Source organism: Asterias amurensis, chromosome 6 (assembly GCF_032118995.1).
Source record: "Asterias amurensis chromosome 6, ASM3211899v1".
In the NCBI taxonomy this organism is placed as follows: Eukaryota; Metazoa; Echinodermata; class Asteroidea; order Forcipulatida; family Asteriidae; genus Asterias; species Asterias amurensis.
The window spans coordinates 22,313,447-22,335,676 of NC_092653.1; the positions used below are offsets into that span (position 1 = coordinate 22,313,447).

A 22,230-nucleotide genomic window follows, 5' to 3' on the forward strand; every position below is an offset into this window, starting at 1 on the left:
ATCGCCTGACTGATCAACCACAGTTTGGAGAGCCTCGTCGTCGGTTCGGTTTGATCTCCCCTAAATGAGTATGACAGCTCCTACAACTGTGAAAGGAATCAATGGCTCACTTTGTGGTAACCGACGCTCTTTGCTGGGTACCGACAGGGCTATTGTTATTCTAATTGGCTAGAACTGCTGGCTGGACTGTTCTCCCAGACGACAGTTATGCATGACTGCATGTATATCAATTACAATTTAGCTTGTAATTTTTACATGCGTTTGTGGAGTTGTGCAAACATGTAAACGATGTAAGGATGGTCAGGCTTATTTATGGGAAGGTTGAATCATCGATTGTTGTTAAAAAAAAATTCTGAAACTGGTGTGAATTACCTATTTGGACCAAGATTGAGACACAGTAGAAAACCTTTTTGTTTTTTTCATTTCAATACTTTGGGGTGAAACACATTAAAGGAAAGGTATACATTTGGTAATGGAAAGGGAAAAATTGCCTGTTCCCTTGAAAAATCAAGTGTCATCCCTGAATATGTACAGATTTTATTCCGATTAACAGAAACAACATACATGTAAATGCAGGGATACAGCTTTATTGGGAAGGTATACGTTTAAAGCAATCATACGAACTTAAATCATACTTTGAGGAGCAGAGTATACTAAATAATAATAATAATAAGACTTGTAATGCGCACATATCCACCCTGCTGGGTGTTCAAGGCGCAGTAAAACCAAAAACAAAACAAAAACAAAACACAACACAAAGAAAAACAGACACAACAAAATTAGTCATTGAAAACCTGTGACATAAGATAAGTTTTGAGAAGAGACTTGAATTTTGCAGTACAAAGACAAGATCGAAGATTAAGTGGTAGAGAGTTCCAGATGCGTGGCGCGGCTGAAGAAAAAGACCTGTCACCCCATGAGTGTCGAGACTTGGGTTCAATGAGGAGAAGCATAGAACTTGATCGAAGATTCCTTGATGGAGTGTAAACTTGAAGCAGTTCAGAAATATAGTGGGGAGCCTTGCCATTACTGTTTGAAACGTCGTGACCAAACCGGCACTTTTCAGAGCCAACACTCCTCCAAGAGAGATTTTACATATTGGTGGTACCCCCAATCTGCAAGTTTACTATTAATTTTGTAGTTCATTCTTATCTAACATATTTTTTACTAATGATTTTGGGGTTTGAACAAAGAATTGACTAGAGTGGGATTTGAACCAACGACCTCCGGATTAACGTGCCGGCACTCTACCAACTGAGCTATCTAGCCCTAAATTGGCGGTGTCCCTATTTTGTCAATACCTTTGTATCTTTGTTTACTAAAATATACTTACTATCATCCAAGGTTTTTCTTGACCCTTAGAAAATTGGGACTGTTGGAAAAAAAAAAGCTGTTTCAGCTGGGGTTGATAAGGAGGCAACAAGGGCGATTGCCTCCGTGCCCCCTGGTTATTGCCCACATGTACATCTCCCCTCTTGTATTTTTATATCGTCTCTTTTTTAATTCCTATTTGTTATTAGTATGTATTTTGCTTATCTGCTTATTGTCAGTTTTTATGTGTGTTTTCTCTTTGTATTTTAATATGTAGCCGACTTTTATTCTTGTGCATAGCGCTTTGAGGCGTTGCAGAAAGCACTTTATAAATATTCTTTTATTATTATAGGTGCCCTTGAAATGCTCCTGTAGAAGTTTACAATTTCCTCACAGTGTGCCCTTTACCAAGGAGAAAATGCCTTGGTGCCCTTGAAATGCTCCTGTAAAAGTTTACAATTTCCACACAGGGTGTCCTTTACCAAGGAGAAAATGCCTTGGTGCCCTTGAAATGCTCCTGTAAAAGTTTACAATTTCCTCACAGTGTGTCCTTTACCAAGGAGAAAATGCCTTGGTGCCCTTGCCCTTTCAAAAAAAAAACGAAGCATACGGGCCATAGCAGTCCTCTGAGCTTCTACATGGAATAGTGCATATACTGCACCTGCATGCCATACACATATACTGCACGTATGCGCAGCGACGTTCGTGCACCATCTTGTATGCCACTCACTTAAGTAAAGTACACACATTGTTAACTTCTGGTAACACAAGAATGGCTCCATTGTTTGGCAGCATGTAAAGAATTATTGATGGAAGATCAAGGGATTATCCAGTATGCCTTGTCTGATGAAATTGATCCCCCCTCATTCTTATGTTAATCTCATGATCAAATGGTTCCCATTTTAAAGTGTCCTGCAGTCACCAAATCCTATTTAGACTGGTGGGGTTTTTTGGGTTTTTTTTTTGTACTGTGCAGCGCTCTGACAGTGTTAAAGTCATTATACACTTTCGGTAAACAGTATTGTCCAAGTCCCACACTTCGTGTATCACAACTTATACATAAAATAACAAACCTGTGAAAATTTAGGCTCAATCGGTCATCGGAGTCGGGAGAAAATAACGGGAAAACCCACTCTTGTTTCCGCACATTTCGCTGTGTCATGACATGTGTTTAAAATAAATCCGTAATTCTCGCTATCGAAAATTGACATTGTTTTAATGTTTTCTCAAAAAGTAAAGCATTTCATGGAATAATATTTTAAGAGAAGTCTTTCACCATTACCTTCTGTAAACCCTGTAAGTTATGTAAATCTGTGAACTTTTTTTCTTTCTTTTCTGTACCGAAAGTGTATAATGGCTTTAGAAAGTATACATTCCTCACTTGCAAAATACAAAAACTAAAATTGCCAGAAGTCAAATTCCTGATTTCCCCTTTAAGACCAATTTTCAAACTACAATAGAAATAAATTATACACTCCTAAATTAATCGCTGTTCTTGCAATTATATAGGCCTAGTTGGAGTGAGATTTGCTCCGACAGAAAATTGATTATCGCCGTTTGAATTTAATCTGAAAACGTTTCAGTTTTTTAATGAGAAACAACACCACTAATTGGCAGGTGCAATACTTGGTTTATTCAACAGTGCATATATTTCCATACACTTCTTTTTAGACCCTTGTATTGGATTTTTTTTTTTTTTGAGAATTGAAACACTATATCCTTGTACTTTGTAATACAAATTCATGCATGGTTAGTGGCGCAACTGGAGCCTAACACAGGTTTTTTTTAACGGAGGTGTATACGTTTGGTAACATTGCAGTGAGTAATAATAAAGTAATAGGATTTGAGGCATTGCATGGTGAGGTATCAATATATATTTGGTTTGCGGTAACACCATGTGTGTATCTACTTGCCAGGTAGAGTTTGTTCTCATAGAACTGTCTTGCTTTAATTTGGTTTGCGGTAACACCATGTGTGTATCTATTTGCCAGGTAGAGTTTGTTCTCATAGAACTGTCTTGCTTTATTCTACTTCTGCGGAGTAGAGGTTCAGGAGACTTCTCAGTTCTGAAAAGAACTGTCCTGCTTTTTAACTATTACCCAGGCGGATCATACAGAAAATAGGCTGTAGTTTTTAATATAGCTGCAATGGCGCTCAAGAGGCTTTTTCAAACACAGTGTCAACTTTTAGCCCTTGTGGGATCCATTTTTAACCACTGGATGAAGAGAAGCAAGTAGAATAGTGTTAGGACCCAGTGTTATGACTGGGACTCGAACCTACATCCCGGTGACTTAACCACCAGAACTTGAATTTGATTCTCTATTGCTCAGCCATGACACCCTGTACATGCAGGGTATGTGTTTAGCTAGACAAATACCATCCTTTGAAAATTTAAGGTTATTTAATTCTCTATGGGGTGTTTTGTTGTGATATTGTGGAATATATGTTAGTGGTTATAACCAGAGGATGTTTAAAGACACTGGACACTATTGGTAATTGTCAAAGACCAGTCTTCTCACTTGGTGTATCTCAACATGTGCATAAAACAACAAACCTGTGAAAATTTGAGCTCAATTGGTCGTCGAAGTTGCGAGATAATAACAGAAAGAAAAAACAAACTTGTCACACGAAGTTGTGTGCTTTCAGATGCTTGATTTCGAGACCTCAAATTCTAAATCTGAGGTCTCAAAATCAAATTCGTGGAAAATTACTTCTTTCTCGAAAACTACGTTACTTCAGAGGGAGCCGTTTCTCACAATGTTTTATACTATCAACAGCTCCCCTATGCCCATTACCAAGTAAGGTTTTATGCTAATAATTATTTTGAGTAATTACCAATAGTGTCCACTGCCAAGTAAAATCTTTGACCAAGTAAAATCTTCAGGAGAAGACCTGAAATTCTATTTAGCTAAGTAAGTGATGGTATCACACTTTTACAGAGAAGTCCCAACCATCCACTAAGTGAAAGTACATGTAGTTGCACGGATGCCATGAAGGCCATAGCATCCATTGCCCTGATCTTGGCCTTGGTGCCCCCTCAAAACTTTCCCGTAGACTATATTAATAATACTTTGCAGTGGAAGTGCCCTTTACAAAATGAAAATGGCCTTGCCCTCTCCAAGATGAAGTTCTAGGCCTGAGTATCAGGAATGATATTACAGGCCAGATACTGAACGGAGGCACCCAAGGCGATTGCCTGTGTTGCCCCTGGGGTCGATTTCACAAAGAGTTAGGACTAGAAGATATTAAAAACATGTGGCTAGTCATTGAAGTTAGGTCGAGTTCCGTCCTAACTCGAGATAAGACTAGTCTTAACTCTTTGTGAAATCCACCCCTGGTCACTGGCCTTGGTGCCCTTGAAATGCTCCAGTAGAAATTTAAAATTTTCTCATAGTGTGCCCTTTACCAAAAAGAAAATTGCCCTTTCAAAAACAGATCATTCGGGCCTGATACTTATTCAAGGGAACAGGTTTTTTTTTTGACAAAACGGTAAATGTTTGAGAGGAATTCAAACTTTTATGGAACCAATTTAGCGGACATTGATCAGTAGTGTGGAGGCGATTGTGGCTGTTGACTCTGTGAAGTATCACAGCATCTTGTCAAATTTTACTTTTACACACTACACCTAAAGTTGTATGCCTAATGGTAGTTTCTTGAAAGAAATAGGCAAAGGAAAATAAATATATTTCCAACGTTAATCTCCTGATAGCCCGATCAAATATTCAAGTGTATTTTTCTTGTCTCTTGTATCGCAGGCGAAGCGTGCAGTGCAGCTAGGTGCGACTGCGGTCATCTTTGACGTGACGCATAATGCAGATGCTGTAGAGGAGGTAAGTAGTGTTGGCATTGAATTAAAGATGCAGCCCGTGCTTGTTTAAATGCAACCTTGCACTTCATTCATGTTCATTTGCATTCATTGTGACGTTCAAGCGAGAGAGAAAGAGCCAATTTAAGCACTGTTCAAGGTAGAAGTCTGAACTTATGACGCTGCTTCCAGTAAAGCACAGAACACTTTGTTGGCTTCGAAATAACTGACGACACCCACAGCAATTGCCGTGGTGCCCTATAGATGCTTTCACTTTACAGGCCTTGAAAAAGCTGACGACACCCACAGCAATTGCCGTGGTGCCCTATGCTTTTACTTTACAGGCCTTGAAATAACTGACGACACCCACAGCAATTGCCGTGGTGCCCTATGATTTCACTTTACAGGCCTTGAAATAGCTGACGACACCCACAGCAATTGCCTGTGCTTTGACTGTGGTGCATTTTGCAAAGTTCCAAGACAAATTTAAGTTTTCCTCATAGAGTGCCCCTTACAGCGAAAAATTGCTGTGCCCCTTCAAGAGCGAAGTTCATGGCCTGACTTTGGGCCAGGTACAGATAGGTATGAAAAAGTAATAAGGCTGAACATTTTCAGTACGTCCATATTATGTATAGGGGTTTTTCATCAGTGGGGTCCAAATTCATTTGGTTGCTTTTGCAGAAAATGTTGCTTTAAAAACATCTTTATTAGAGCAAAAATTGTAGGAAACCTGCCATAATTTGTTTGCATTGTAATTGTAGTTTGGATGGTAACCATGAGTTGTTATTATTGTGCTTAGTTTAATTCAGTGCTTAAGCAACTCTATAAAATTGGGTTGGAAAAGTCGGTCATAATTCCCTCATGTTCAAAAAGTGTTCAAGGCATTTGTTGCAGAAATTTGTTCTTACTTTTGCTTCCTAATTGTCTAGTTCTATTGTTGAGTGAAAAGATAAGTGATAAGTTACATGTAGAAACACTCTAAACCAACTTGCTGGCATTTGGCTCAAAGCTTTTTATCCCTAAAATCCAACGTCAGTTTGTGTCATTTTAAAAAACTCACTTGAACAAGAAAGAATTTGTAAATTTCTAGTAGGTTTTGTTTCACGACAACTTCCCTTTTATAGAAAACATCTATTCATCATTTTCCATTCTATCAATTTTTAATTGCCTGGCCGATGAATTCCAGGTGAGTTATTTCCCTTTTAAGAGATGCTAGGTAAGAAATTGATGAGACCATCAGCTTTTACCAGCTGAGTAGAAAAAAAAAATCAGTAAGAGAAATGATTGGACATGAGTAATTTAGAAGTATGTGAGTTGAGAGAAACAGGAATAACATCTGCCGTCAAACAGTTAGTAACAAATTGCCTGCATGCTTTGTTGCCGGTGCTTTCTTTCTAGCTTCTGGTATACAGAGCAGTTCCTGCAAGAAGGAATGGGAGTTCACCACACACATTCATCATGGGACCCGATGATTGAGTTAGTGATTGGGTTTTATTGAGCGCTGCAAATTGGAACGGCACGGCACGCTGCACGCCTTATGAGAAACACTCTTGAGTTTGGAAATAGCCAGGAGTGTTTCTTGGAGTGAAACGAGTGTCCTCGGGGAACTCATAATAAGAACCCCCCCCCCCTCCAATTTAAAAAAAAAAGTTACGGATATTGACGCTATCATCTTTGTAACCATGGCAACCTTATCTTTATTAGATTAAAATTGAGTAGCAATACAAACACGAGAGAGATCAGAAAGCATTACTGGATTTGCAAATGTGGCACTTTTTATTTTGTTTTTTCAAAGATTTGGGATCGGGTGGCGGTCAGGTTCATAGGTGGGATGGGGGGGGGGCGGCTTTATCCACAGAGTTTTATCACATTACTGTCATCTCTAAATGTTAACTTTGTTAGTCTGTTGTGACAACTTTTGAAGTGGGAAGAGCTGTTATTCCATTGAGAGACATGTTCCCCATTAGACCAGTGAATCTTCATAATCTTCAAAATTTGAATCTGAGAAGCGTTACTGACAGTAACATCTCTCAGATTGTGTTTTCCAATTATGGAATATTCTTCCAGCATGGACATATTCGCACCAGATTTTTGGCGATATCTCAAAAACACTACCACCTTTTGAAATGTAATTTGCACAAGTTTAGTTTTGTTGTATATTATCTACATTTATATTGGATTAAATCAATCTGACAATTTCAAAAACCGAAGGTATACTTTCCCTTTCGGTAAACAGTATTGTCCAAGGCCCACACTTCATGTACCACAACTTATATATAAAATAACAAACCTGTGAAAATTTAGGCTCAATCGGTCATCGGAGTCGGGAGAAAATAACGGGAAAACCCACCCTTGTTTCAGCACGTTTCGCCGTGTCATGACATGTGTTTACTATAAATCCGTAATTCTCGATGTCGAGAATTGATAATTGTTTTAATGTTTTCTCAAAAAGTAAAGCATTTAATGGAATAATATTTCAAGAGAAGTCTTTCACCATTACCTTCTGTAAACCCTGTAAGTTATTTGTAAATCTGTGAACTTTTATTTTTTTTTCTGTTCCGAAAGTGTATTATGGCTTTAAAGAAAACTTATTACAGATTGTGAAAATATTTATCAACGCACCTGTCACCCGTCAAAATGATCGGATTAAACAAAGTGGACAAACAACTTTCTGCACAGGCCGTTGATAAATTAAGAAGAAGAAGAAGATACATTTACAAAATACTTTCACATCGCATATTTTCTCAAATTCTTTACTAATTATATCAGGCAGTATGGATTACATATGAGATGATTCGTGTCACCAATGATGCCATTACTGTCTGTTCTGATGGTATACCTTTCAGATGATAATTTGTCTGAAAATGTTTCTATTACCAAATGTATCTTTTTTTGTGGTTTATTATTTGACATTTTAATGACACATTAGAGGCCTACAGGATTGTGTTAGTTCGCACAATAAATAAAAGGCAAACCACGCAATTTCGAAGCAGGTTTGTGTGGATCGTTGTATTCTGCTTTTGAAACATCTTTCCAACCATATGTATTTTTTTTTTTTAAGCGGTTGCGAGTGCTTTTTATGGCTCAACTCGTCCGATCCAAGGCAACATGTTCCTTTAACCCATTTTTAATGTTTTACCTTTTTAATGGTGACTGTGTTTTTATGTGAGCAATAAGGTCAAAGGAACTTCCCTTGCAGGGACAATAAAGTTTATTGTATTGTATTTTTGTAAAAAAAAAAGAGAAACAATATTGATCGGGGGGGGGGGGGGAGGGCTGAGAGGAGGGGTTTGCCTGTTTGAGTTAAGCCTGTAATGAAATAAAAGAAATACTTTAAAGAAACATTGCAAAATAGTCGCACCACAAATGTTTCACGAAAACAAGACCACCAACTGATGAAATTTTTACCGTTTGGTTGTGTCTGCTCATACATTTCAAGTGTATTGAAAACCGGAAAAGAACCAAGACAATGCTACACTTTCTCTTTAAAGTGTGTGTAATGGTTTACTGTACATGGAGAGAGATAATGATGCCAGCTACATTTTCTTAATTGGTTAGTCAATTCCCTTGACTAACATAGCCTGCAGGAATATTTCCCTATCAATGGAGGCCAGTCACTTCTAATTGGCTGGTGTGTGTGTGCTGCGGTTATATGCATGGGGAATACATTACATGTACACTGTAAACACCTATTAAGAAAAAGGTGGGCCTAGCCCAGTGAGTAAACCCCATTGTAGCTTAATTTAATTGGTCAGTCTGGTCACCTTATGAGAGGTCAAGGGTCATTTTGTTGGAATGTCCTCCCTAGGGTGAATGGCTTTGACCTTAGGATCAGGTCAAGGAGCAAGGGATACAATAGTACACAGTTGCCCAATAGACATGTACTGTACATGTACTAAACTATTTACTGTACTATGAATAATGGTTCCAGCTCCCAACACAAATACTTTAACACCCTACAGTGTGTGTACTGTACGATTAGCATTGACCTACAGTTGTACGTGTTCAATTTGTTCAGAACTTGCATTAGAAACTAGAAAGTTCTCAACTAGCTTTTTGCTCTTCACATGTCAGACCAGGAATTTCATCTTTGATATTGGCAAGGGCCATTTTCATTTTGCAAAGGGCACTTTCATTGTAAATGCTTAAAGTCAATGGAAAACATATGCACAAATTGCTTTGAAAACCTACATGTTCTATGTTTTCTCAGATTTAAAAGCACATCGACTGATTATACATTTTTATAATTCTTTATTTCGCCCTAGAAATAAAATTGGAAAAACACTGCACTTAAAAGTTTTATTGTGAGCTGGGAGTTTACTTATAAGATGATTTGACAAGCTTCAACTGAAATCCCTTTGCATCTGGCGAGAACCGGAAGGAACAAAAATACTGAGTTTTGCAATAAACAGCAACAGCATGCATCTGGGGGAGAGGAAAACCGGTGCATGTTTATACAGCGCCCGAGCTTAACTCTAAACCTGAGCATTAAATTTGGCGTTAATCGTACTTCAGTGTTGCAATCAATGGGGAGAGCTGTTGCAATGCATTACTATCGCTAGGGTTAGCATGTCGCTATAACAAAGTTACTCCTATGTACTGGAAAGTACACTACCCTCTACTGCCCTTCATTACATGAACATGTATCTCACTAAGCTCGGTGACTTAGCACTGGCTGTGAACTTTATTGCAAATAACATTTTAAAATGCGGGTGCATGCGCTTGTATTTATGTGCGAGTACTACATGTACACTAGATCAATACTCACGTACTGTAGTAGTTAAAGGAGGATAGGTACGTCAAAGAGAAAGATGTTTATTTTATCATCCTTGAATCCTTAAGAAAACAACCAGCATTTGTGACAATTTTAATTGCTGTAGTTCCCTGTTTTGTTTCATTTGATGTAACAAATAAAATCATTCCTTTATAAGATCAGGAACTTTTCTTTAGTAAGGGGCCGTTCCGAAGTTTCAATTGTTCAAAAACTGCGCCTCAAAATTATGTGTAGGGCTAGGTGGGTCAAAATAAATAACCGAAAAACAAGTTCAGTTTTTGTTAAAAAATATGTATATATTATTATTAAACAGTGACTTATTAAACAGTGACTTATAACAACGTCTCTATGGTCACACAAACAAAAAAAGAAAAAACACATAATAAATTAAATACCCAGCTACCTAAGATCGTAAATTGCATTCCTATTGTTGTAAGCCAGGAAAAGCCCTTCAAAACTACTGATGTTGGAGACTTTCGATCTAAAATATCCGGTTCTTTTGAGCCACCACTTTGTTTTTCAGTGTATATGGTGTATAGATTATGTTATGAAGGCATTCAGTATTTACAAATCGAAATTAAAGGAACACGTTGCCTTGGATCGTACGAGTTGGTCTATAAAAAGCGTTTGTAACCGTTTGTTTTAAAACTAGAATACGCTGATCCACACAAATTTGCCTCGAAATTGCGAAATTTGCGAACAAACACGGTAAGCCATTTATGCGAGTCAAAAATTTGACCCCCATAAATGGCCAACCGTGTTGGTCGACGAAGTAAAAGGAAAACCGTGCAACTTCGAGGCATGTTTGTATGGATCATTGTATTCTACTTTTACAACATCTTTCTAACCACATGCGTTTTATAACAAACGGTTACAAACGCTTTTCAAAGACCAACTCGACCGATCCAAGGCAACGTGTTCCTTCAAGGGTGGGTTGGTGGGTCAAGACAATCTCAAACCCCCCCCCCCAAAAAAAAAGAAGAAGAATGAATTGTTGTAACATTTCCATATTCTAAATAGCCCCTACATTTCATTATTTTATCAGCTGCAATTTCTTACTTTTTTTAAATTGGAGCATTTCTCATGATGTTTCTAAAGCAGGCTTTGAAATTATGCCCTAGTCTCCACTGAAGATCAGTCATTTTGTGTACTTGGTTTAAAAAGATTTTTGCTTTAGGGGGGAACAAGCCAGTATTCAAATGTTGTTATCAGTATTCATTTGATAAATTTGTCAGATTGAAAGAAGCAACCGCTACCCACAAATAAACAAATAATCAGCATCAATTTAATCTGGAGAATAGGAAAGATAGGAAATTATCAAAAGTTCTCTTTTCCTTTACCCTACTTTCAAGTCTCAAGTCAAATATTTGCCCTTGTGGCACACAAAAATTGCCAAGGAATGAATGAAAATGACTAACAAACTGAAACTGTCACATTTCACTTAATTTCACGGCTGATCCCAGCAATTTCATTTGCCGTTCGTATCCAATTTCCCTCCCCATTTGTGTTTAATATGAGTTTTTCCAAGTCCCTTCCATACAGTCAGCCTCGACCTTCAGGTTCGAATTTCAGCTAAATTTTCTCGCATCAGGAAATTAATAAAAACTCACAAATATTTTCGGCTGCGGCGGTAATACGTTGATAGTTCTGTTGTTCCTGATGTATCGTAGCCTGTGGCAACCAAGAAAATTGCATCCTTGACTTGCGTTAAGAATTTATGGGGCATTATTTTACACTGGTGCGTGTATGTCAGTCTCTCATCTCGACATAGATGTTGCTGACTGGTGGCGAGGAAGTAAGGCATTTGGCATTTGTACAAAAATAACAAATAAATGTATAGTGAACTGCCAGATCACAATATTTCAAAATAATGTGAAACCCTACATTGTAGTTCCTGTTGAGGTGCATGTATAGGGTCACGCGATCAACTGGGCCCAATTTCATTAAAGCCTGTAAGCAAAAAATTTTGCTTAGCATAAAATGTCTGCCTTGATAAATACAAGATTACCAACCAAATCTTAATTTGTTACATATTGCTTGTTACTGGCATTCAGCTGCTGTTTGCTTATCCTGAAAATCACGTGGAAATTTGGTTGGTAATCCTGTTTTTATTAAGGAAGAAATTTCGTGCTAAGCAAATTTTTGTGTATACAGGCTTTATAAAATTGGGCCCTGAAGACATAAATGTAATCCTGCTTAGGAAAAAATAGACAACAAGGAATTAGGGTTGATGGGAAGTAGCTGCCTGACAATTTTGAAGTTGAGAGGATTTATACATGTAGAAACCAAAACATAGCTCTGCTTTTCTAAGCTACTGCTGGTGAATTTGGCTTAGGCTCTCGGTTCGGCTGAGGATAGAGCCTATCCAGGGTCCAATGTTATGGCGCTGCTTGCCGAGGAATGCTTAGCCTTGATCAAGGCGCTCCAGCCGCGATTGGCATACTCCGAGTCCCCACTGAATTCTGCCAGCGCACCCCATACATAACACAAAGCGTGCATATGATACGTGTACACGTACATGTGTACCATCTGTACGTTGTACATTACTTTGTATGTGAGCGCTTTCTGAGCCACGCGTACGAGGTTGAAAGACACGACCATACTCATGACTGCGCTATACTGTTCTCGCTGTACAATGTACTGTACTTTACAGTTGTTCGTGTATGCACTGCATGCAGCATGCCGCACCGGGCCAGGGCACACAACGCCAACAGCCTTGAATCAAGGATAAGGAATTCTGTGCTTACTAGCTTGTATGCTTCGTTTTTGAAAGGGCAGGGGCACCAAGGCATTTTCTCATCTGTAAAAGGGCACCCTATGAGGATATTGTAAATTTTTACTGGAGCTTTTCAAGGGCACCAAGGCAATAACCAGGGGGCATGGAGGCAACTGCCTCTGTGAAGTATCAGGCTGTGCTTACATTCAATACATGTGCAGGTACATGTACGTCCTCCTAGAATCACATGGGCTCAATTTCATAAGCAGCAAAAAGCTTAACAACTTTCTATACTTTGCAGAAATTTTGGGGGACTTTGTGCGACCACTGCTGAGGTGTGTCTAGCGTAGGTACAAATAGTTAAAACGCGAACAACAAATGGGCTTTTTCAAGTTGACAATTCTTCTTCAAAGAGATTAATGTTTGGTGTATCTTACAAAAAGACTCTGCTTAGGGCGAAACGTCAGGCCACTAACTTCTCCCCCCCCCCCATTTATACCATAGGTCCTTTTGTTGGGAAGCAGTTTGCAACAGAAAATAAGTTTCTCATGAAAGAATTCCAATGACATTAAAGCCACAATTTTACAGAGAAATCACACACTTATAATTTTAAGGATAGTTTCCAGCCAGCAGGAGAACAATTATAGCAAGCGGTCACAGTGGAGAAACAATCATGCTTTGTTGAATTCCCTTTACCTTCAAAAGGGCTTCAGAGTTTAACTTAGACAGTGTATAAACAAGTTATTATCTCCGACAGCGCACATTTGGCATAATGAAAATTCCATATGTGCGCACTTTTTATTTTGGAAAATGATTATAATACTCCGTGCATGGAGCAAATGACTCGCATGGTTTTCACACTTTCCTAATAGGTGAATAACATTGCAATCCATATTGTAATTTGACCCCTAAAATAGCACACAGGGTTGCTATTTTATGCAGGTTGGGGAATACTTTTGCATACTTTGACTAATAAAGATGGTTTGATAACGTTTTAAAGGGCACTGCAGCTGATTTTACGAAACGCTAGGATTAATCCTATCTCGAATTAGGACAAGTAACTTCTCGCCCTTCTCTTATTTTTCAGTCGAGAAAATTGCATACGGCAATGAAATAAAAACTTGAGCAGTGTTTGTCTAAAGGTTGGGAAAGGAAATTGGGGTCAGCAGAAGACCAACTCGGCTAATCGAACCAAAATGAGAAAAGAGTCAGCAGATGGTTACCAAAGAATTGGCGAGAAAGGAGGAGGGGGTAGGAGGGAATAAAATATAAATAATAAACCTCTGGAGATTGATTGGGTGGAACAACAGAAGACGCGGGAGCTCGCGGAGGCGCAAGGCGCGGGAGACTCGCTGAGGAAATTCATGAAAGCGGTGGATTGGACAAGTACAAGTGACTGTTCCTTCAGGGGCTTCATCATAACAAGACATGGCCTCGGGCACTCTGTCAATTCACCTGTCTTGGTTGTGGCAAGCCTTCATGTCTTACTTTACTTGGTTAGACTCGTGGATGGCTACATTTGGGAGCCGTAAGCGACTTCAGACCCCTTCGCACATAGACTCGCAAACTGATGTGTACTTTTTTTGAGGCACGGCACGGTCCTGTGACAACACAGCTATGTTATATAATAAACCCGCAGTAAAAATGTTTTCTTTTATTTTTGTTCCTTGCCATTTTTTTTGTACTGATTGTGTATGAGTTGGAGTATTTGAGATGTAATAAACACACAGGAACAGTGTTTTCCTTTATTTTCTTTTACTGTCGATATTTTCCCTGATTGTGTTTTTGGTTGGATACTTTTGAGATATAATAAACACTGAGTGGCAATATCATTTAATAAATATCTAATCATTGACTGTTTATATTGGAAAGAAACAGTAGAATGTGACAATATCTCTAAAGAACTTTCCCTGGCAGTGCCATTTTGATGGAGATGTTTAAAAGCTAACGATAATAAAGTACACGTAGCATTTTAAGGAAAACACGGAATGACAATTCCGTATTTTGAAAGATTTTGTACTGGCATGTCATGAAGTGGACAGATGAGTCAAATCTAGTGATAACAATTAAATGTTGAATGTCCGTCGGTCGGTTGGCTTTAAGTACAACTGTTTTTGTAAGAGGCAAGTAGATTGTTGGTGAGGTTGACTTAACAAAAAAGTACAGGACAGTACTGGTATCTTATCAGAGTATTTTAATTTTATCTTTTCAATCTGGAACCTTTTATGATCAAAAATGTCATACTAGTTCAGACCTAAACTTGAGAATGATTATTTTTTAAATACTGTTCAAGTAAAAGAAATGGCATTTGAAAATCCCCTAAATCAATGTTCAAGGTTTGCCCTGAACCTTTTCAGTGACTGGCCAGCAGGATCAGTTACATGTAGGTATATATCTTGTCATTTCACTAGTCCGTAAGCTTTTTCACAAGTCCGAACAAGAAATATGAATGCTTTTTAACATTGAACCAGCCAGTCGGGCCACTTGGAGTGAATATAGTGCTATTCACATGACAACAATATAACTGGGGTCCCTTGCTTAATTTTAGCATGGTTGTGATTTGTAGCCATGTTGCACAAGATTTTGCGAGAGACCTTGGACAGTAAAACAAATTGTTGTCCTTTCACATGAGGTATACATTTTTGTAAAATTGTACAACCATGCTACAACTTAGCAAGGGAACCTTGCTAAATTGCTCCCGTGTGAAAGGGGCTTTTGTCTGGTCCTTAGGCACATGTACTGTAGGTCCTTGGTTAGCAGACCAGCCCCCGGTTTCACGAAACTCATCGCAAGTAGCGACGCATCGTAGGGTTTGCGATGCGTCGCAGACCTATAAGACACTATGCGGCTGTGACGAGTTCGCAACTTACGACGTGTAACCGGTTGCAACTTGCACTTGCGACGCGTCGCAGCGCTTCGTGAAATCGGGGGCAGTGCTAAAGGGAGAACGCGCTGCTGCTGTTGTTTTGATTGCTCATAATGAATGGCACAACATTTTGTCAAAGGGTTGCAAACAAATCTGTAGTGTGGGAATAAATTTATAAATCTTCCAAGTGATTTACATACTACATGTATTAATTATTGGCTCTGGTTCGAGCGAGGCAGAATCAAAACCTGGGCTCCTTTTATGAGAAAGGAAAGGCGGAAATGAGACCACTTCAAAGCCAACCTCATTGCTCAGAAATATGAGAGTAGAAGAAATTGGGCGAAAATGCACTCTGTTCTTTCAGTTTAGTTTAGTTTAGTTTATTTCCACAGTTTCAAAATCACAATCAGTATCAAATCATAGGCAATGTATTAGTTGGAAATAAAGAAATAAATAGTTGTTTGATAAGATTAATTAAATGAATAATAAGCATTGACATTCGTGAAACTGTCTTTAGTTTTAGTGTCAGCAGATATCCAGTATTCATGATTTAAACTTACAGCTTGAGGAAAACATGGACAGTACAGCAACTTTGGGAATATTTGTGGCTTGGTTGTGGTATGTACTGTTGGTATGCTGAACTGATTTGTAGTGTGGTAAACCACTCATCTTGCACACGGAGGCATGAAAACTAACACACTCGTAAACTATTAAACAGGCTTCTCACAACCACAACATATGTAGAACAATCACTTCTGATATTGAGAAGAATTCAAACTATTTCCAGAAAATATTGCTTTTTAGACAAGTTTTTTTATCCTGCCGAAGATATTCAGAATTTCCTATGAAATAGTTTAGTCTAGCCAACTTTTCAGGATTGTATCAATGAGTCATTATACCCCAATCAAGTTTGATTTTCGATGACAAAGGTTTTACAGTAATTTTCAGTAGTAATTTTTTTTTTCTTTACAGTTTCATCTCTTCCCTTCTGTTCTAAACCCTAGCCCTAACCCCATTCCTAAATCTGGCCCAACCCTAGCCCTAGCCCTAACCCAGTTCTTAACTCTAGCCCAACCTGAGCCCTAACCCATTACCTAATTCTAGCCCTAACCCCATTCCTAACTCTGGCCCAACCCTAGCCCTAACCCAGTTCCTAACTCTAGCCCAACCTGAGCCCTAACCCATTACCTAATTCTAGCCCTAACCCCATTCCTAAATCTGGCCCAACCCTAGCCCTAGCCCATTACCTAATTCTAGCCCTAACCCCATTCCTAACTCTGGCCCAACCCTAGCCCTAACCCAGTTCCTAACTCTAGCCCAACCTGAGCCCTAACCCATTACCTAATTCTAGCCCTAACCCCATTCCTAAATCTGGCCCAACCCTAGCCCTAGCCCTAACCCAGTTCCTAACTCTAGCCCAACCCTAGCCCTAACCCATTACCTAATTCTAGCCCTAACCCCATTCCTAACTCTGGCCCAACCCTAGCCCTAACCCAGTTCCTAACTCTAGCCCAACCTGAGCCCTAACCCATTACCTAATTCTAGCCCTAACCCCATTCCTAAATCTGGCCCAACCCTAGCCCTAGCCCATTACCTAATTCTAGCCCTAACCCCATTCCTAACTCTGGCCCAACCCTAGCCCTAACCCAGTTCCTAACTCTAGCCCAACCTGAGCCCTAACCCATTACCTAATTCTAGCCCTAACCCCATTCCTAAATCTGGCCCAACCCTAGCCCTAGCCCTAACCCAGTTCCTAACTCTAGCCCAACCCTAGCCCTAACCCATTACCTAATTCTAGCCCTAACCCCATTCCTAACTCTGGCCCAACCCTAGCCCTAACCCAGTTCCTAACTCTAGCCCAACCCTAGCCCTAACCCATTACCTAATTCTAGCCCTAACCCCATTCGTAACTCTGGCCCAACCCTAGTCCCAGCCCTACCAGTTCCTACCTCTAGCCCTAACCCCATTCCTAACTCTGGCCGAACCCTAGTCTCTACCAGTTCCTAACCCTACTTCCGCCCATGGCCCAGCACTAGCCAACTCTCAAGATGTTCCATGCACTGCTGCAATTTAAACTCCCAACATGTATCTTGGTTTTTCTCTAACACGAAATATACCAATGTTCAAAATATGTTTGAATATATAGATATATTTAAGTTGATATATCTTGTCTCCCGGTTATACTTGCTTTCCCCTCTTATTTGATGGCTAGCCTTAATTGTTCTCTGGCCTTGTAAGGGGCAAGTTCACATTCTTAATAACGAAAAATAAAATATGTTATAGAATCTTATTAAAAAAGGTTTTAAAAAGCTTCGCTCATGGATGCATTCTGAAATGAATTGAATGTGAAAGAATCCATTATACAATGTTTCATTTTGTCAAAGAACAAAATTGATGCTTTGATGGAATAAAAAGAGCTGTCATTGTGCATTTACTTTTGACTTGCTTATGGGATTCCTCCAAAAGAAACGTGCAATGGATACATTGTACCTACCAAACAATATAATCCATTGTGGTTTCTTATTTGATAAAAATATTATCTTCAGGAATGGCTTGGCCGAGCGGTCAAGTGCACCAGACTGGAGCTCTGGTGTTGCCTGGGTTGAAATTCCAGTAGCAGCGCTTGTGTCCTGGAGCAAGACACTTACTGTAATTGGTTTGTCCTTCCATATGGCCCTTCAGATCATTGAGTTTAGCTCCATATTCACATGAGACATTAAACTGTAAAGCCCCTTTCACACAAGAACAATTTTAGCAAGGGTCCCATGCTAAATTGTAGCATGGTTGTCAAATTTTACAAAATGTACCTCGTGTGAAAGGACAATTTTGTCTGCTGCCCAAGGTTCTCTTGAAAATCATGTCAAACATGGCTACTTTTCACAACCATGCTAAAATTAAGCAAGGGACCCGAGTTAAATTGCTGCCGTGTGAACAGCGCTTAAGTGTGTATTGTGAGAAGCATGTAATACAACCCAGGACACCTTACAAGAAAAGCCTCACCTGTTTGTACAAATAGGTTTGTTTTGTTGTTAACCATTGAGTAAGAATGACCAGGTTATTATTAATAGATGTTGATTATTATCTCAGTTTTATATTTCTGAGCCGAGTGCAAGTTGAGTCAACATGCAAACGTATGGAAACCAAATGGAATTCCTAAACCACGATTCTAGGTTGTTGTCCCAGATCCAGTACGAGTGTCATATATTGGCCATTGGGATTTGATAGTAAAACCACATTCATCACCTCCTGCTGTCAGTAGCAGGTGTCCATTGCTACTACCAATACTATGATTAGCACCCAGGCCACACCAAGCATGCCTAGGCATTTCATAAATTCTTTGAAATGGATACATCGGTTAATCCTATATAACCATACCCCATGGATCACTCTAATATTTGCAATGGCTTGAGGTTGGCCGAACCATTAAAGGTAGATTAACACCTGTGTTTTAAAATGCACGATTGTCAGTTTGTAACCAGTCTTGCTCCCTGTGCAATGGGATCATAGAGATTTAAGAACTAGAGGGCGCACTGGTGATGTGCTGCGGGCACAAACGCGACGGGACCGCATGGAGACACGCGCGCCATTTTGTAACATGAACTTTGTATGCAGGTTGAATGTGAAATACACATCGTGTGTATTGATAAATACACGCTGTCCGATACTGTTTTGTCAACTTACAAAATGGCCACATCCGCGCATGCCGGGCAGCGTATATAGGCCAGTGCGCCCTCTACATGTAGTGCTTATATATAACTCTGTGAATGGGATGGATTACCATTGGTTACCAAATGGAGGGGCCAGACTAATTGGGTTTTTTTATTTTCGAGAATCAGTCTGTTTATCATAGAAATAAAGCACGGAGAATGCTGACTGCTTGACTGCACTCCAGACCTGATACTTCACGGAGGCAACGAAGGCGATTGCCTCCATGCTCCCTAATCATTTGCATTGGTGCCCTTTGAAATGCTCCAGTAGAAATGTACATTTCCTCATAGAGTGCCCTTTATCAAGGAGAAAATGCCTTGGTGCCCTTGCCCTTTCAAAAACGAAGCATACTGTACATGCCTGTAGTGTACCATTAGCACACTGTATAAAACCAGTATTGTTCCCTTATGCAATGGGAAGGAATATACCAATGATTACCAAAAAGAGGGGCCAGACTAATTTTTTTTTTGTTCCAGAATCAGTTTGTTAGAAATAAAGCACAGAGAACCGAACTGCCCGTCTGCGCTCTGTGCCCTGCAAGTGAACTGGGTGTATCAAAACCACAGGAAACATGGCGACACGCATGAAGTTTCCACATTTTTGTTATTTGGCAGTCTAAATGACGCAAACACTTGTGACATGGTGTCACCGTAAAATGCACTTACAATGCACTTTAGACCATTTCGTCATACAATCATAAAAACATAGAGTGATGGGACTCTTCAATGAAAAGAAAAAAAATCTTGGCCCAATTTCATGGCTCTGCTTACGGTAAGCACAGAGTCGCCGCTTACGGAAGCAGGGATATTTGTGCTAACGGCAAGCCTAACTCACGGGTTAGCGGTGAATTTTGGTTTCTGCGCGTGCAGTCTCCACGTGACTAGGCATTCTACGCTTGAACAGCTAGTGCAGAAATTCGGGGCTTGCACAGCGGGGAATCGTGATCGTAAGCGCAGAATTTGGCTGTAAGCAGAGCCATGAAATGGACTCTTGTAAACCAAGAAATAAACAAATCAACAAATTCTAGGGCTATGTCGCTTACTAAGTTTGACAAGCATTCTGTGAACAAGTTTATGGATGATGATTCATAGAATGGCTACATGTGTACAGAACCCTTCTAATTCACTTAAGTTATGAATAATTGAAGCTGAGAACTGGGAGGGAAGATATTAAAACTTAAAACTCATCAGCGTCCCACGACTGACCTTTTCAAATTTAATTTTTGTTTAATAAGAATGAGATTGCTTTTTGAATCATTTTCCAGGTCATTTATTAAAAAAATTAATATTTGTTCATTTGGTAGTTGATGATTTAAATGAAATTTGACTGGAAAACTGTGTGTAGTTTTGTTGGATTGTTCATCACCAGTCGCAAACTGTCAGTTAACATGATGCACTGATCAATCAGTGTATTTGTAAATGAAATTCTCCTTTTGGTGCAAAAGGCTGTATTGTGAAACAACCCGTCTACGAAACAGTTAGAATACGCCTGGACACCTGCATGCTATGAATAATAAAAGAACACAGTTCAATGCCATTTAGATGGGTGTTAAGGAAGTGTCAGAGGTCTACGTGTATGTGCAAGCAATGTGCCCCTGAGATTTGAAGCAATTGGGATTTCTATTTTTACTTAAAATTTAAAGACACTGGACACTATTGGTAAGTGTCAAAGACCAGTCTTCTCACTTGGTTATCTCAACATATATGTATGCATGCAATAACAAACTTGTTAAAAAGTTGAGCTCAATTGGTCCTCGAAGTTGCGAGATATTAATAAAAGAAAAAAACACCCTTGTCACACGAAGCTGTGTGCTTTCAGATGCTTGATTTTATGACCTCAAATGTTTATTCTGGGGTCTCGAAATCAAATTCATGGAAAACTACTTCTTTCTTGAAAAACTACTTTACTTCAGAGGGAGCTGTTTCTCGCAATGTTTTATACCATCAACAGCTCTCCATTACTCGTTACCAAGTAAGGTTTCTTCTTCTTCTTTAATTATATCGAAGTCTTAGCATGTATTTTTATCTTGGTTTGGACTAATGATTAATTTTGTTGTGGTTTTTCTTCCGTTGCAGTTACGACGTGACAACTCTGCATCCCTAAACCGTCCCATTGTCATCCTTCGTGGCGCTGACGCCCTTCAACTGATGAATGTGGTTAATAGGCAGAAGGAAGCTCAAGCTCACATCAAGACAAGCCCGCCTGTCCATACACCTCAGGTAAATTAACAATTAATGAGTAAACTGCACAAACCTAACACACAATTCTGCTGGGCCTTATTTCAGATTTTGTGAGGGATTATTTTTACTATTTAAAGGTTTTCTAAAAACACTTTTATACAACGGCTAAAAGCTGAAATGTACAGTTTACAAAAACAGTTATTAAAAACGTCAGCAGTATGTTACAAATACACACGGAAATGAAAAATGCTAAGCATAATTTTGATGTGCCTATGTACAGGGTAGCTACTTTTTGTCCTTACAGTGTAAGTAGCTCTATGAAATTGGACCCAAGGTGTGTATGGTGTTTGGTTATAAGTTCTGTCTGAAACCCGATTCATACTTCTTGCGAATGCGAATGTGAAAAGCATTTTGACGTCACATGGCTGTTTCGTAGCGAATGTTTCGTAAGAGTCAAGCACAAGTCAACTGATGTGAACTATTTTTTGCGAATTTGTGACTTAAAAATTTGTATCGCATTCGCAGTAAGTATGAACCGGGCTTGGTTCTGTTTTATAAGTTCTGTCTGAGTTTGCTTCATTGGGAAACCATGGGCCACACAGCTTTCAGTTTGACATGCAGGTTGGCTCTGTTGAAATATAGGTCACTGTTTTCTCGAAAACTAGTGACGTAGTTTTCGAGAATGAAGTAATTTTCCCTGAATTTGATTTCGATACCTCAAGTTTAGAATTTGAGGTCTCGAAATCAAGCATCTGAAAGCACACAACTTCGTGTTACAATGGTGTTTTTTCTTTCATTATTATCTCGCAACTTCAACAAGCGATTGAGCTCAAATTTTCACAGGTTTGTTATTTAATGCATATGTTGATA

General features: G+C 39.2%; 1 protein-coding gene across 1 annotated transcript in view; it reads left to right on the top strand.

The window, feature by feature from the left end:
• LOC139938617 (uncharacterized) overlaps positions 1–22,230 on the top strand; it is an 89,510-nt gene that overhangs the window by 39,605 nt on the left and 27,675 nt on the right. The window contains exons 3-4 of the mRNA XM_071934211.1: positions 5,067–5,141; positions 21,256–21,399. Coding sequence (XP_071790312.1) covers positions 5,067–5,141; positions 21,256–21,399 — 219 coding nt within the window. The remainder of the gene's footprint in view (positions 1–5,066; positions 5,142–21,255; positions 21,400–22,230) is intronic.